The 17,438-nt window shown below is 38.6% G+C and overlaps 1 protein-coding gene across 2 annotated transcripts; it reads left to right on the top strand.

Annotated features, from left to right (window-relative positions):
• The first annotated feature begins 1,136 nt into the window (after positions 1-1,136).
• LOC150084960 (uncharacterized) lies at positions 1,137-8,955 on the top strand. Of its 2 annotated transcripts, XM_090375669.1 has the most exons (9): positions 1,137-1,263; positions 1,662-1,826; positions 3,582-3,770; positions 5,697-5,901; positions 6,423-6,645; positions 7,017-7,140; positions 7,232-7,398; positions 8,178-8,196; positions 8,322-8,406. In XM_090375669.1, exons 2-7 carry the CDS (start codon positions 1,665-1,667, stop codon positions 7,385-7,387), a joined length of 1,059 nt encoding a protein of 352 aa, XP_090231795.1. In that variant the 5' UTR covers positions 1,137-1,263; positions 1,662-1,664; the 3' UTR covers positions 7,388-7,398; positions 8,178-8,196; positions 8,322-8,406. The 2 variants fall into 2 exon arrangements, with proteins under 2 accessions (XP_090231795.1, XP_090231796.1); XM_090375670.1 differs by lacking the exons at positions 7,017-7,140; positions 7,232-7,398 and having other exon boundaries at positions 8,322-8,955.
• The last annotated feature ends 8,483 nt before the right edge of the window (positions 8,956-17,438 follow it).

Genomic DNA, 17,438 nt, shown 5'->3' with positions numbered 1-17,438 from the left:
GTATAGAGAACCTCTGGAATGAATTTCATCCTTGGGTGCGCAACGAGGAAGGACCTCCACAAAAAACACAGTTGAACTGGCCACCGCTTTCAAAGGCAAATGGCGAAAATCGAAGGACATTTACAAAAAAGTCCCTCCAAGAAAAGAGCAGTAGTCTTCCTCGGAGACCACAGGCTGTCGTAAAGTTTAAACGCTTCAGGACACACATGATTAGTTTTCCTGTGAATGAAGGTTATTTTACACATATAGGTTTCAAATATTAATGGTAGGGCAGTATATTTTCCACTGGGTCTACTGATGCAGCCTGCTGTTCCAAACAAAATTGTATGAATTTTAAACCGATCAAATCTTAATCTTTAAAATGGCACATTGCCGTTTCACTGAATCAGCGAACTTCTGTTTTTATTTTTATTTGCAGCAATTAATGATATGATGGTAGAACGCTCTTAATGTCAATATAACCGTTAGTATTTAGAAACCTGCTTTGTTCTGGTGGTTGTGTGACCTGGAAACTTACCAAAAATTCCATCCTGGTATCAGGATCAGCAAAGAAAGAGAGCTCGTCAGGGACATTCCTTTGTTCTTTGAGGAAAGAGTCCAAAGATCATGGATCAAATTTCACCCCATCACACTCCAATAATAGGACAAGATTCAGTATTAGCAAATATAAGAGACACTATGTACAATCAATAGAAAGTCCAAATTGGCTTTAACAGTTCACTAGACAAGACAAGTCCAAAAGGAAAACCACTGGAATAGCCCCGGGCGTAGATAGCAAGGTTTCCTTCAGAAACTCAGATTTTTCTTCCAGGAAAATGGGCAAATCAACCAGGGCACGCACACAATTTATGGACATCTTGTATTCGCAACATCTTGTATTCATCGTACTATTGTCTCTTTCAAGGTCTACGAGAATATTTATGTCTGACACGTTTAGTTGGATTAGACGTGATCAACGGAAGAGTGACCGGATGTTAATGGCAGCAGTGCATTATAGATACATGCATTACCTCATTAAGTTTTACATTTATATCAAATCATCTTTCTCTCTGGGCAAAAACGGAAGTCTAGTCTTGGGTTTCTATAAAGTCAAGGGCTATCTGTATACTTCTCGCTAATTGATTCGAACCAGGAAACACATTAAACAAGTCGCGTGGCTGATAAAGTTTCCGATGGTACCTATCGAAATTACAGACCAAAAGTATTAGTTCTCACTTGGAAGCTGATGCATTTAGCTGAAGACTGATTGCGTTTGCAGAGAAGGTATGATGGAATTATTTTAAATTAATTATTTATTAATATTTAAACGTTCTTAGGGGGCTGTTAAAGCAGTTGATATAAGCCGCTTTTATATTGCGATGGCGACCAGAGTGGACTGTTTAGAAAATTGATCGGGAAACTTCGGCCATGAGGTTTGTCATCATGTCGGGTTTTTGATTTGCGTGTATTTGTGGTAAGCCTTTGTAGGAAAACTTGAATTTCCAAAAGTATATTCCACCTCAGTCCTCGCCCAGTGGAATCAGAAAGTAAAATACGTTTTCTTGCTTTCTGCTTTGCAAACCTTCTAAGAAACCGTACTGGAATATAAATGAAACATTTATTTTTAAGATTATTTTAATTTTGTCGTTTTAATCACATATTTATTTTATCTTATCCAATAGACCATGGACTATCTCTTCTGTGTTTTCTTCTTGCTTATTCAGCAAATGGGGGCCTCCGGTTACTACGTGCCTCCTATAATCCTTGGCAGAACTTTCGATCTTGAGACCATGACAGCAGGGATGGACATTTTTAACCAAAGTGATCTGCTCAATGTACCTCGAGAGGTAAGTTTATAATTGTAATCACAAAAAAAGCAACAGAGTTGAGTTTGCGATACATAAATAGAATGCAGTCATGTACGCTCTTGAAAATTTAATTATTTCTGCTTTTTATGTAATTTGCTGACATTCTAGAAGATAAAAAATGTAGGGTGGGACAGGAAAATGGGTGTGCTAACCGCTATGCTAACACGATCAGAAATATTTTGTCTGAGGAACTAGCTACTGAATTTCCTGAAGTTAAGGAGGCTAGTTAGTCATCAAATGCAGACATTGTAGGAATAGCGGACACGTGGTGTCACACAGACATAAGCGATGCTGAATTTGAATATGGGGAGTACAATGTATACAGAAAGGACAACAGGAGGGGTAGAGAGGTTATGATCTTAGTTAAGAATCATACTAAATCTTACGCAGTTCATTCAGATGAACTCTTGGAAATCTGAATTGGAACAGATGTTCCAAGGAAAGTAATGCAATTACTGGTTAAAGAAATTACGCAGGACCATCTGAATTTGAATGCAATTGCATTTTTTAAGAAGCTGTTTGTCTAACCAATCTGATAGGTTACTATGATGCAACGACCAAGGAAGTGGTGCAAAAAATAATTTTGATATCATAGACATGTACTTGGACATCTGATCTACTCAGGAAGTCTTCTGTATAAATTGGAGCAGTGTGGCATTAAGGGCAAGTTACTGCTTTTGGATAAAGGGATGGTTAAGTGGAAGAAGGCAGAGAGTTGTTATCAATGGCCCTAGTCTTCGTGGACGTTATCGGTAGTCCCCCGGGTTCAGTTCTGGACCCATTATTGTTTTAAATATTTATTAATGATATTGATGAAGATATATCGGCTTAATGCCTAAGTTTGCAGATGATACAAAGGTCGTAAAGGTGGCTAACAGCAGTCATCAAGGTGAGCTACCTTGGTGACTGCTGTTAGCCATCAAATGTAGTGCAGACATGTGCTGCTAAGTCGGTTCATTAGGTTTTGTCCATGATATACAGAAACTTTGATAGCAGAGATAAGGAGGTGATTAGCCCTTTGTACAAGGCCATGGTTAGGCCGCACCTCGAGTATTTTATACAGGTCTGGAGCCCTCACTTTAGGAAGGATGTAGATTTAGAGTAACGGGTGCAGAGAAGGGCAACTAGATTGATGAAGGGAAAAAGAGGGTGCTCTTAATTAGAGACGCTTCAGTTCTGCAAATTGCAGCTTCTGGAGGCACCTACGGGGTGATCTGATTGAGGTGTTTAAGGCCTTGAATGGATTGGGTAAGCTGAATGTGAATGGAATTTTTCCTGTTGCTGAGAGTACATACATGAGGGGGCCATAAATTTAAGTTGTGGATGGATGGCTGTAGGATAGATGTACGGAAGATTTCCTTCAGCCAGCGGGTGGTTGATTATTGGAGCAGGCTTGCTTCTGTTGCTAGACAAATTCTTGGAGAGTATGGGTGGGTGGAATTTGTAGTTGTTATTTATTTATTTATTTTTTGGCTGATGCTATATAAACTTGCTTTCTTGCATTATATTCCACAGTGACGTAATTTCTTGGCCTCCAAGGTCCAAAGAACCCTGTTTATGGCATCTTTTATGGGGGCGCTTAAAAATAAAGGGTTACAGAGTCATCTTATGGATATCGGCTTTAAAATAAACGTCATGTTATGTACTTTAAAATGGTATTTTTAGGATTTATTTTGTTGTAAATCTTATGTACATCTCTTTATTATTAGAGAAATATATTTTATTGAATTCCAGTATGCAGATTTCAAATATTATGAGGTGCTTAATGGCCAGGGACGCACTCGGGAGTACGAGTTAAACCCAGTTATGAAATTACGAACTGACCTTGGACTGATGTCAGCAAGAGGATATGGTCAATGCTTCAGGAATTCTTCTGACGGAGGAAATTTTGCACACTGTTTCACCAAATCAAGGTTCAAGACGGTAAGTATATATCCTCCATAATTTTTCAAATAATGTAGTCTTAGATAGTCACTGATGTGTATTAATAGTATTCGCTTACTAGTGTTGATATATTTGTTTATTTCGCGCTATAGCTTTCACGGATATGCTTTTCCACTTGGGGTGGGAAGAACAGTGACAGGGGAGAACACTGTGCCACTCACCAGCAGCGTGACTCGCTAATGTCAGGGAAACGGGAAGAATATTGGGGAAGAAATACTGGGGAAGAATTTTTCCCAGGCATGGTCTGTCTGTTCTTGTAGGGATGACTGTTTTTACAAGTTAGGATACCCTTAAATAGAAGGGGTGGATGAATATTTGTTTAAGCAATCGTGGTGGTGTTGAGTGGATCGGAAAATTATGGGAACGGAATACGAATAATAAGAGTTTAAATGAGGAATACATAGATTATTAGTTTAGGGGATGTTGCCGTTGTAGGGTTTAGACACATCAGCAATTTTAAAAAGTACCTGGGGCAGATGGGATCTGTTCATTTATATTAAGGGAAGCAGTAAAGGAGGTAAGCAAGATTTAGTCATAATTATGAGAGCACCTTGGATTAGATGGAGGAGACTTTTATAGTGACCTCTCCATCGAATAAGGCAGTCTTTCATGATGGGTCTTTTATGGAGACCACTCCTGTAAAGAAGTAATGCAGTATCCTCTTGACACGAATATAGCTAGACGGAAACCACAGCCCGGATTTGATCAGTAGTAGAATTGGCATTTAGGAAGGAAGTTGAAGGCTTCTGCTCCACCAACCAAGAAATTAAAAAATATAAATAACAAAATAAAAGGAAATAAATAAAACTATGTAAAAAGAAATAATAATTAATAATAAAAATAAAAAACGAACATAAAATAAACAACTTTTATATTTCTCTCCTCGTGTAGGCTGACCTATCCAGCTGACCTATGGATTTCCTCAGACTGTCAGCTTGAACCACCCACGGAAGTAATTTATTTCGGTAATTAACAAGTCGTTAGAGAAAAGAAAACTTTGTACTGTCAGACATTGTGCGTGCCTGCGTAGAATCTGCAGGTATGAACACGAAAACACTCCGTTTCGTGTTCACACCTTCTCAGCTAAATATGGCCAATTTCCAAAATATCAGCCACCCTGACGCCGTTTTCTTTTGTCGCGAACGCTGGACCTCCACTAATTTCCTGTTTAATTCCTAACGGTGACTTAGATCTAAAGAGACACTTCGTAATCCCATTCATGGTCCTATTGTTCTTGCCCTCGGCAACCCTTTCACGCCTGTTCTCAAATGGCACTCCTTCTCTAGTGCTGACCGCTGTCTCCATTTGCTCTCTTATATTACTCGAAATTACTTGTTTCCATTATGCCGCTATTTAACATATACGTCTATAACTTTCCCATCCCCAAATCCAGTGTTTCTTCAAACTTTAACCTTATTTACATTAAAAATGAATATCCAGTCTTAATACTTATTACTATTTTTAAACTTAATACTCCCTTTCCATTGTCCTTCCTGGATTTATTTTAGCTAAATAGATATTTCTATTATATTTGTAAGATCAACTCTTACACATGATAGTATGTGTTGGAAAAGGACAGTTATGATCTTGGTTGAATTCAGATGTTAGTTGCTTCACCCTGGATGTCCTATTTTTTCGAACAGTCCTCTTTAGAGTACAACCGCTTATCTCTTGGAGATGGCGAGTTTCGCCATAGTGGAACTCGTCATCTCCAATTTCCGGACGGTACCACGGTTCTGTCAGCTCTATTATGTCAGCATTTCTGTTTTTACATTCCTCTTCAGTTTCCTCTTTAACTTGCCAAAGAAATGAGCCAATATTGGAACATCAATCATATGTGCCTCTCGTGGAGTTTAAACAGAAAAAATAAGAAATAGAATTAACTGAAAATTTATATTATTTCAGGGAGTTACATGTTTGCCTGATACAATAAAGCCCGTGGAAGGATGGTATCGTCACAGAAAAGAATACTTCGGAAATTGTCTTGTGCAATCAATCGAATATGGTGGCGAACTGATAAGCTCCGTAAAATTCATTGGCTTGCCCAGACAGGATGGAGCTGACATTCGAAAGAAGATGAACTGCCCTCTGAGTAATGGAATGAAACTAGGTGAGTACACCACTTAATGATTTGTGCGCATCTGTTAATCATGTTGTTGTTGTTGTAGAGGGGTTTTAGGAGCACCAGTGATTATGGCCATTGCTCTGTGGTATATTGTCTGTAATTTCGTGTGTTCTCAGATTGATTTTCTGTTTTCTTGAGAAAAAACTGTTCCCGGATAGAAAAATTCCTGTTCTCCGACAGAAATACTACAATGGATTCATCCTGCATGAAACTGTTTTTTCCACTAAGCCTCTTGCATGAAGTCTGGGATTAACGTGGTTGTGCGGGCCTATGTGGTTGATCCTTCTTCTCAATGAATGTAGTCGAATGATTGGGATGTGATATTCCCATATCCGAGACAAACCATTCAGATCAAATCGTCCATCGTAGATTCGCAGAATATGATATAATAATAATAATAATAATAATCATTGACTATCTTGTTTTATTTCCATCTCCATAAAATGACGGTTAATTATCAATTTTTGGGTATCCCACTTCCTTTTGACTTTTAAACTTTATTTCAGAATCGACTAAAGAACTTCAAAGAGAACTTACTGGATTGGCTCGATTGGAACTATGTGTGCAAGTTCCCTACTTCCCCGAAGAAATTCCCTATTCGGTGATGGGTTTTAATTCGCTTGTAGAAAATGCCGAAGAAAGATTAAACACTTCATCAGGAATGCCACTATTCTTGGACTTTGATTATCTGCATTCGTTGAAAGAAACTTTTCCTGATACAGACTGGAAGTAAGTTATTGTTTTTTGTTTTCAAGAGAAAAATTATTTAAGACACCCTTAATAATTTTTAATGCCAATTTGTTTTCGTGAAAATACAGAGCGAGTTTTATTCATGAATTGAGAGGACCTTTGCGTGTAGAATGGTGTGTTCGTCAGCAAGGATTATTTGGATGACGAATTTTAAGGAAATCCCGATAAGCAGACATCTTGGTGGCTAGATTCATTAAGCGCAGATGGCGTCAAGGTTTGAAGTTAGCTGATCATACTTCAAAAACAAGAAATAAAATTAATTCGAAACTATATGGATTATCTCTATAAGTTATCTCCTGTGGCAACCCTCCATTAACGTTTCTTTCAAAGATTACCTTTTTTATTTGCAGTGGCGTTATAGTAAAATCATTTCGTATACAGAGGAAAGTGGATACAATTCTAAAGTTAAAGTTCGATCTACTGGCATGGATTGATAGGATTCGTAAACCACTGACCCCTTACCAAGAGGAACGGGTGAGTTTCTGAATCATTTGAATTTTCTTGAAAAAAAAAACTCTGAGACACGTATTACCACAGACTATTGGATTCTTTTCACATTTTGCAGATAGAAGAATTGATGGATTTTATAGAAGTCAGCTTTGAGAGAATTTATAGCCACGTTAAGGCAATGAAAGATGATTTGGTGGCTCCACTACGAGATATGGATAATGGGTGGGAATCCATTTACCGTATGCGCAAACTCTTCTTTTGGATTATCTAATCGAAAACGTGGTAAGAATGAAATTACAATTGTCTACATTTAAAATAAAAAGGAATGGGAGAAATTATATTCTTTTTTGAGTTAACTTATGAAGAGGAATTTGTCTTTTTTCGACTGGCATTCTTTATCCTAAAGGATAACCAAAATCCATACGGTCACGCGATATTTTCAAACAAATTCTCTCCAAAACGGAGACCCTGACCCTTGTCATGAAATGGGTCTAAATGATGGAATAATATGATTTTTATTTGTTTGATAAGAGGATGCTACAAATATCAAGGGGAATTTTTTGTTAAACTGATGTCAGGGGGGAAAATATGCAAATATTTAATATGTCTCTCAATAATGCTACATCGGTATAGTGTGGACATACGATTTGCCCAGAAGTTTCCAATAATATGTATTGTTTTTGATAAGAATAGCGTTTTGTGTTCCCAAGTGTTCCAAATGTGGTGTAACCATTGCCTTGTACTGTACAATGGGATGATCACCTCTTTGTTCCTGTTGTAAAGTTCTTGTACATCATTGATAGATCCCCATGGGCTGTTCTAGCAGCGTGTTTGCACTGAAATCTGAATATGTGGTTCAGTTAACGCGCAGTTAGTACCACTTAAAAAGTGGTGCTAAAACCTTTTTTCCAATAAATCAAATCTTTTCCAATGAAATCCACTTTGTAAAAGAACATTTTCTAACTAAATCCACTCTCGATAATTTTACATTGACCATGTACATTGTTAGAGAAGACACTGTGAGAGAAAAATTGATTTCTGTTTCCATTTCTTTTTTCCAGGATGAAGTCACAGAAACAGGTAAGAAATTATATTTTTCTGAAAGAATTAAGATTTTATTAATAAATGTTCATCACGTGGACTTTATCTGACTGCTTCAAGGAATGCGATTGGATTTAATTAATTTTTCTCGTTTTTTTTTCCAGCGACGATACCACCAACAGTCGCTGAGGTGTACTATCATTGGGGTAGGAGCAAATGCAATAATTCCACAGCAACCACGATCTACTCAGGTCTCACCAGTTCCTTTCCGAGCGGAAAAGGTGGTGGAAATAATTATCTGTGTATTCCTTCAGATTTATTGTTCAAGGAGTCCAACATTTCTACTCTTTCTTTTAGTGGATACCTCAAAAGACGAAGCAGTGTCATAGAAGGATTGAGAGATTGAGATTCCATGTTTCTGAGAATGATATCCTTTTTGAAGAAGAAATAAATGGAAAGGCTGTCCCGTGCGCTGTCTGCAATATCCCTAAGGTCCTGGATATTGTGATCCTAGAAAACCCCGCTTCTTGTAAACGAGGTTGGGAAAAGGAGTATTCTGGCTATCTGATGAGATCGAATGTTCCAGCGACGTCATCCATTTGCGTCGACGATAAACCAGAGGCAGAAATGGTGTCGCCATTTATTTATCGAAATGGAATTCGATTGGTCATGAAAAAGCCCTCTGGTTACGAGATTCCTTGTGTCGTGTGCTCGAAGCGTTAAGGTTGCCAATGACCCTAAAAGGGCATCGTTACAACCGCACGTCGGTGCAATTTTAAATACGTTTGTGTGAGAACTGTACCCATAGAAAATAAAAAGAGACATTGAATTTTATCGATGAGTTATTTTATTTATAAGTAACACAAGCAGATTCAATGACCTCCAACTGTTTTCAAATTTGAAGAGCGATTGATTGTAGGAATATTGCTGGTTATCAGGATATGATGCTTGCTATGAATCAATGATTAACTAAGACTTACATTTTCGAAGCAAAATGCATCTGTTCCTTTTAACTAGACAATGTGCATTAATTTCTTATAGAATATGTAATAGAAAAAACCCATTTAAATCTATATAATTTTTTTACCGAAAAATATATCTTTAACGATCCTCATATATTAATTAATCGCCTGATTTCAATTAATTAAATAGTACACAAACCAGTTTGTGTATTAATTATTTAAATTCTGAACACAGTCAGCCCATTCGATTATCTTTCCGCGTTCCTGCAATCGATCCTTCAATAAGCCGTAAGAAGTTCAATTACAGTTCAAACTATCCACTTGCAAGGTTTATTCAAACTTCTCACTTCCACTATCACAACTGTCCTGTAACCTTCCCACCTTAATTTGAATTTAAGCTCCCTCGTGTGAGTAGTCTGAGCAAGAGAAAGAATCCCATCAACATTGAGATGGAATTCATTTAAAGCCTTAAATGAATTCCATCTATTTTTATGTTTTTTTCTAACCTTTAACTCGTGAAGTGTATTGCAACATCTTAGGCATCCCCTTTACTACCCTTACGTTATTTCATTATCATTTACAATCTTAACAAATTGCCTCAACCTTAGCAACTAACTTGCCTAATACAACAGGAATGTTTTTTTTTAAAGGACTATCACTCAATTCCTTATAGGTTATGAGTCCTTGAATTCAGGATTCGAGAAAAAAAAAACAAAAACAGGAACAGACTTCTGTTCTGGAATGGCCGCTACTTCCAATTTCCTTGCGTTCAGTCTTCTCACGACGTTTTCACCTTAGACCACAAAGAAGTCAGATACAGAATGGCCACTTGCTCAATTACTACTCCCGAACTTTTCTTTTTTCTCTCAAATTTGGAACACCTCCCCCAAGGACTCGTAACCAATCCTCATACTCTGCTTAATTTTCCATTCTTTCTATTTGATAAAACATCGGACCACAACCGTCTCCCTGTCGCACAAACCAACCCTTCTTTAGAAATTTCTTATTTTTTTTTGCACGGCAGTTTGAACTTTTCATCCTCTAAAACACTCAGTTTTGTTTTCACACTTTCTCTGCTAAATATATCGAACTTACCCAAATATCAGTCACCCTGACGCCGCTTTCTTTTTATGCGAACATTGGATTTTCACTAATTTCCTAACGGTGACTTAGATCAAAACTGATGCTTCGTAATTCAGTTTCACAGTCCTATTGATCTTGCCCTGAGCAACTCAGGTACTTTAATCTGGATTTTCTACTACCAATGTGCAGTACCTTGCATTTATCCATTTCAAAATTTAAATGCCACTTCTCAGCCCATCTGTAAAATTTTTGTAGATATTGTTGCGGTAACTTACCTCGATTACTGTCATTAACCAATTGCGAACCTTTGCATCATCTGCAACCTTAGATGTTGAGCCTATACATTCGCACATTAGTCCATAGGAGCTCCCTTATTCCAGAGATGCACTCCTAAATATGGCTGAGCTTACTTACCTCCTTCGATGCTTCACTTAATAAAATTGGATAAATCCATCCACACAAGGTGACTTTAGTTTCAACAGTTTCTCTTCCATTTCCCTCTCAGTTATCACAAAATCATTTAGCTCCCTGTAAGAGTTTGAAATGTTTCTAGAGTGCCCCTGCCTTCATGCGTGAATGTAAATTGAATTTATCTATATTTAGTATAGATAAATTATAGATTAATATCTTCGAGATTATTAGCCCTGTTTTTCAAGTTCTACGCTCACCAGCTGAGCACACGCCTAATTTGCACACATTGTTTGAGTCAAACGCATACAAAGACATCCCCCTTGGTTTTATCATGTCTGGTATTTGCCGCAAACATTGAACAATTAGCACATTTTGTAAGGCTGTTATTCGTTGGGGACGGTCCCCTTAAGTTCACTCCGGCGCCACTGCACTACCACTACCTTGAGCTCGTTACTTTGCTGCTCTACTCAGAGACATGATTTCCATTTAAATTACATTTTAATTTGTTAAAACTACAATAAACTAAGAGACAACTTAATTCAATAATAAGTCTACTCTATTTACAGATTATGCAGCAATAACACGCATTACGCAATACCTGTTATTGTTTACGATACGTGTATTATGCTATAACCTTACGTTCTTAAAGTTATAAATTACTTTTAATACACATAGCTAATATATTGAGAATGCCTTGATTTAAAAAGAAAAAAACTTTTAGTCAAAGCTATAAAGAAATTGGGTTTCTATAATGATTCTCTTTCATTCTGTATAACATGTACCAGTGAGACCCATTTCGCTTTCGTTTGTCCACTTCAATCCAGAAGGGATGGAACGAATGAAAAGTATACCGCATATGTATCGTTTTAGAGAAACGCACCTTCAAAATTTGCGAATGTAGAATGTCGAAAATGTGAAATAAAATTCAATTTTCATTTCTAAGAGAAGAAACATTACAGAACACTTTTCTGTTTTAATTTCTAAAAGCAGATATAAACCTTATTTGGTACACACAACACACGGGAGAGCAACAGTAGCTTTGTAGATGGAACAAGTTATGGAACTAGTTATAATCACTGTCCTCCCCACTACTTTTATCATCTTTTAAGGGCACAAAATGTGATATAGTTGTACACGTTGGCACTAATGATATTAAGAGTAGGAGACAGGCAGAATTACTTAACAAGTACAGGTCACTGTTGAAAAAAAGCCGTGAAGTAGGGTTGAATTTGAAAGTGTCTGCAATTCTGCCCAGACACGATAGGAGGGAGTATATGATGAGAGCGCTGTCGATCAATTCGGCCCTAGAAAGATTGTGCAAGGCTCATGAGGTAGAATTTTTTTCAGCCTGGACTGTACTTGTTAACAGGAGAGATTGTTTCTACAGGGATGGGATACACTTAAATAGAAAGGGTGCAAGAATATTTGCTGATGCTATCGAGGCAGTGTTAGGTGGGTCGGAAAACTGATAGCTTGGGGGGATACAAGGACTAATAGTTTAACAGTAGCCGTAGGTAGAGGTGAAGGTGATTCTTGCACAATATTATTAGAATAAGAATAAGTAGCGACCTGGAGCGAGGGGTGTTGGGTGTTTCAGGGACGGATGTCAGTCATCGTGAAACAGGTGGGTATATGGGATGTGTTAGAGTGGCTGGGAATAGGAATAGGTGCATGTATACTTGCATGTATACCAATGCTAGAAGTATAGTAAATAAATTTGATGAATTTGAAGTGTTGGTCAAGACATCAAAGGCAGATATTGTTGGGATATCAGAGACGTGGTGTCACCCAGATATAAGGAATGCCGAACTGGAATTTGGGGAGTACAATGTGTACAGAAAGGATAGACAGGATAGGAAGGGAGGAGGTGTTATGCTGTTAATAAAGAAAAACATAAAATCAAAAGAAGTGCATCCAGTTGATATAGATGAATAGTGCACTGTTGAGTCAGTTTGGTGTGACATAAGCACTGCGAAAGCAAAAATTAGAGTAGGAGTGTGTTATAGGCCTAATGACTCGAATGAGTACAATGAACAATTGTACAGAGAAATAGAGTGGGCTAGTAAATCGGAATGTCTTATAATGGGGGATTTTAACTTCCCAGATATTGACTGGAACTTGTGCGTTGGGCACTCACACACTAGTCAGACTTTTGTGGATTTATTGGATGATTGTTTTCTGCAGCAGCATGTTCGAGAGGCAACCAGAGGCAACTCTTGATCTGGTTATCAGCAGTGATCATTCATGTATTAGGAATTTGCAGATAAAAGAACCACTAGGTGGCAGTGATCACAGTGTACTGACGTGGGATTTACTTAAAGATTTAACTACTATCAGGGGTAAAGGAAAGGGTTTTTGCTTCCGTAAAGGCGAGTACAGTGGTCTCCGACAGTTTTTAAATTCTGTACAGTGGGATCAACTGACGATGTTACCAACAGTAAATTCTAAGTGGGAAGCATTCAAGGAATTAATCGTGGAAGCTACTAAAAGTTTCATACCTATTAAGAAATATTGTTCAAGGTTTAGGCCTAAATGGTTGTCAAATGAACTAATGAGACTCGTAACAGAGAAGAAAAATGCATGGGATGCATATAAATTATCAAGCAACTCAGAAGCCTATGGCAGATATAAGTTAATCTGTAATCAGGTCACAAAAGAGGTTCGGCAGGCGAATGCAGATTACGAGAAATCCTTGGCAAAAGATGCTAAGAAAAACATCAAGGATTTCTTTACTTATATAAACTCTAAAAGGAAGGGGATGAATCTGATTGGTCCACTTGATATCGATGATTCGACTGTTGATGATCCTGCTCAGATAGCAAACAAACTGAATGAGTATTTTGCATCTACATTCACACATGAGGAATTATTAAGGTTTGAAAATGGCAGAAGGTTATCAAATTGTAGCAGGGTACTTAATGATCTTGTAATAACTGAGAGCAAAGTGGAAGAGAAATTCTTGAAGTTAAACGTAAGAAAAGCACCTGGGGTGGATGGGATCTATCCAGTTATATTAAAGGAGGCGGCAAAGCAACTAAGCAAACCCTTAGCCATAATTATGAGAGCATCCTTGGACTCAGGGGAGGTTCCCACGGATTGGAGATGTGCAAATGTATCCCCAATTCACAAAGGGGGATCGAAGGGTGACACGAGTAATTACAGACCAGCTAGTTTAACTTCTGCTCCGGGTAAAATAATGGAGTCGCTGGTTAAAGATGGATTGCAGGATCATCTAGACAAGACTGCAGCAATAATTCAGACACAGCATGGGTTTGTTAAGGGAAGGTCTTGTCTGACAAATTTGATAGGATATTATGATGTGGTTACAAAGGAACTGGATGCAAAAAACAATTTTGATATCATATATTTGGATTTCAGGAACGTTTTTCACACTGTTGCGCATGGAAGACTATTGTACAAATTGGAGCAGAATGGTATTAAGGGTAAGTTGCTACAATGGATAAAAGGATGGTTAAGTGGGAGAAGACAGAGGGTGGTAATCAATGGGTGCTGCTCTTCTTGGACTAATGTTATTAGTGGAGTCCCACAGGGTTCGGTGTTAGGTCGACTGTTGTTTTGTATATTTATCAATGATATTGATGAAGGTATATCAGGCTTAATGTCGAAGTTTGCAGATGATACAAAGGTTGGCAGGGTTGTTAATGACAGTAATGGCAGTCTGCTACTGCAGCAGGATCTAGATAATTTGGGCAGATGGGCTAAGAAGTGGCAACTGAAGTTTAACCTTGACAAATGCAAAGTACTGCATATGGGTAGAAATAACCCCAGAGAAACGTACCAACTGTGTGGTACTACACTTAAGGTGGTAGAAAATGAAAACGACCTGGGAGTAATTGTGCAGTCAGATATGAAGTTCTCTGAGCAATGCAGACAGGCTGCCAGGGCAGGTCATTGGGTTTTGTCAATGATATATAGGAATTTTGCTAGCAGGGAAAAGGAGGTGATTATCCCTCTGTATAAGGCAATGGTCAGGCCACGCCTTGAGTACTGCGTACAGGTCTGGAGACCTCATTTTAGGAAGGATGTAGATTTACTTGAGCGTGTACAGAGAAGGGCAACAAGATTGGTGAGGGGAATGAAGGTATCCTCTTACCAAGATAGTCTTAAGTTCTGCAAATTGCAGTGGCTGGAGACTAGGCACCTGCGCGGTGATCTGATTGAGGTATATAAGGCCTTGAATGGGTTGAGCACGCTGAATTCTGATGGGATCCTTCCACTTGTTCAGATTACGAACCTAAGGGGGCATAGATTCAAACTAAGAAAAGACAGATGTAGATTAGATGTGCGGAAATTTGCCTTTAGCCAGCGGGTGGTTAATTGCTGGAACAAACTTCTATCTGTCGTTGTGGAAGTTGATAGGTTGAATAAATTTAAGGAGGAACTGGACAGGCATTTGGAGGGAATGGACAGGCATTTGGAGGTGATTTTTTTTTTTTTTTTTTTTTTTTTTTGGCTGATGCTGCATAAGCTCATACATTTGCTTTCTTGCCTCACATGCCACTACTACTACTACTACTACAACTACTACTACTACATGTAGAAGAGCGCCAGGTTGGAGTCCTGTGAATGGGGTGAGGAACTTTTATGAGTTTTTTGTTTTCACCTCGTGGCTGACTTAATCGGTTTCAGGCGTCGTAGTAGGGTTTTCATCCAGCAAAAGAGGCAGATTGACCAGAGAACACACATGGTTTATGGGTATAATGCACATGGGCAGATAAGCTAGTTTTTGGATGGCCCTAATATGACAGTTTTATGGAAGTGGCATGCAGTGGAAGCTGAAAGTCTGTGTGCTATACATGGGAAGAGATTGTGGTGCATCATTAGTATTGTCTTCTTTTGAATGAGTCTAGGAATTGAAGAGATGGTCTGGGAGCAATCACGTCAGATGTAGGAATAATTCATAATAGGGTGGATTTGTGATTTGTACCTAATGCTATGTTTCTTCAAACATTTATCTTAGAACAACCGTAACGCTGAGAATAAAAGAGTTTTATAGCTTTCGTAGGCATCCAGTACTCTAACTTTTAGTTGTAAATCTACATTGAAATCATTTTTTTAAATCTTTGAATTCATTCAGCCCACTTACTACATGTGTACCAAGAAGATAAAAAAAAAAAACTGGTAGAATTCCAAATGCCAGTCAGCCCTCGTGGGTAGCCCAATTCGTAGAATTGCCGTACTCCCTATACCGAATGGAAAAGACCTGAGTTCCAGTCCTTTCGAGATGTGAGGAATTTGTTTGGGCCTTTTTCACAATGTGGGCGAGTTAGTCGGTCCCAGGAGAGGATGGAATGGTTTTTTCTCCCGGAAACTCGGGTTTTTCGTCCAGCAATCAGAAAATCGACTTCAGAACGCACACAATTTACAGGACTCGAACTCAGGTCTTTTCCACTCGGTGTGGGGAGGACGGAGGACGGCTATCCTAAGAACTGTGGTGCCTACGAAGGCAGGCTGGACTGAACTTTGTCTGGAGTATTGATCAAAAATAATGCAAAGTCCATGCGTCCACAAAGTCCACCAAGAGATGAGAGAATAACGGGTGAGCCACAGCTCATAATCAATGGTCTACCAAATTTACTGCCCTACCATTAATATCTGGACACCCCTTCGTTGATAAATTTCCAGTGTGGAATGATAACAGGATGCCACATTAGAAATCGGTCTGTACGTGATATTTCAACGGCGCTGAAGATCCCTTGGTCGAGGATTAGTGAAGTGATCTGCAAATGGAAGCGGACTAGTGCCGAAATCATCACGACACGATCTGGAAAACCTTCGAAGTTGACGGAACGTGACAGGAGACCACTACAAAGAATCGCTCGTAAAGATTCGCTTAGGGAGTGTGATGGTTTGGGGTAATCTTTTCATGGTTTGGCCTGGGATAATTAACATTTGGTAGTTGGCACGCCCACACCTGTATCATAAGGACAACATTCTATGTCTATGTCATACTGCTGGCGTTTTGACAGAGTGGTTTGAGACCGTGAACGTCGAGATGATGGACTTCCGTTGTATAGAGAACCTCTGGAATGAATTTTATCGTTGGGTTAGCAACGAGGAGGGACCTCCACAAAAAATACAGTTTTTTGTGGAGTCCGAAGATGATAGATCAAATTTCACCCCATCACACTCCATTAATAGGATAATATTCAGTATTAGCAAATATAAGAGACACTATGTGCAATCAATAGAAAGTCCAAGTTGGCTTTAACAGTTCAACAGACAAGACAAGCCCAAAAGGAAAACCACTGGAGTAGCCCCGAGCGTAAATACCAAGGTTTCCTTCAGACACTCAGACTTTTCTTCCAGGAAAATGGGCAAATCAACCAGGGCACGCACACAATTTATGGACATAATACAAATGTCTCATTGAGTCTGTGCGTGTTGCGACAACTTCGACCTCCGTTCCGAGTGTACGATTTTTTGCAATGCTCCGTCATCTCCGGAGGTTGTAGGGTCGTTTGTTAATGGTTTCTGGCTGCAGGTCACATTACAAATTGTTGAACTAGGGATATTCAGTACCACAGAAATGTCATACCGACCAATTGCTTATGTGGCACACTATTCGCATTCATCACTGGAAGTATTAACTCGCATCATCTTGTATTCATCGTACTATTTTCTCTTTGAAAGTCTACAAGCATATTTATAGTTATGTCTGAAACATTTACTTGGATTAGTCGTGACCAACTATCAATGGAAGAGTGACCGGATGTTAATGGTAGCGCATTATACATGCATGCATTGCCTCGTTCATTTTTACATTTATCTCAGAATCTCTTTCTCTCTGAGCGAAAACGGAAG

The sequence above is a fragment of the Mastigoproctus giganteus genome, chromosome 6 (genome assembly GCF_048544385.1).
Source record: "Mastigoproctus giganteus isolate SK-2022 chromosome 6, ASM4854438v1, whole genome shotgun sequence".
NCBI lineage: Eukaryota > Metazoa > Arthropoda > Arachnida > Uropygi > Thelyphonidae > Mastigoproctus > Mastigoproctus giganteus.
This window is presented reverse-complemented; position numbering and strand designations above follow the sequence as displayed.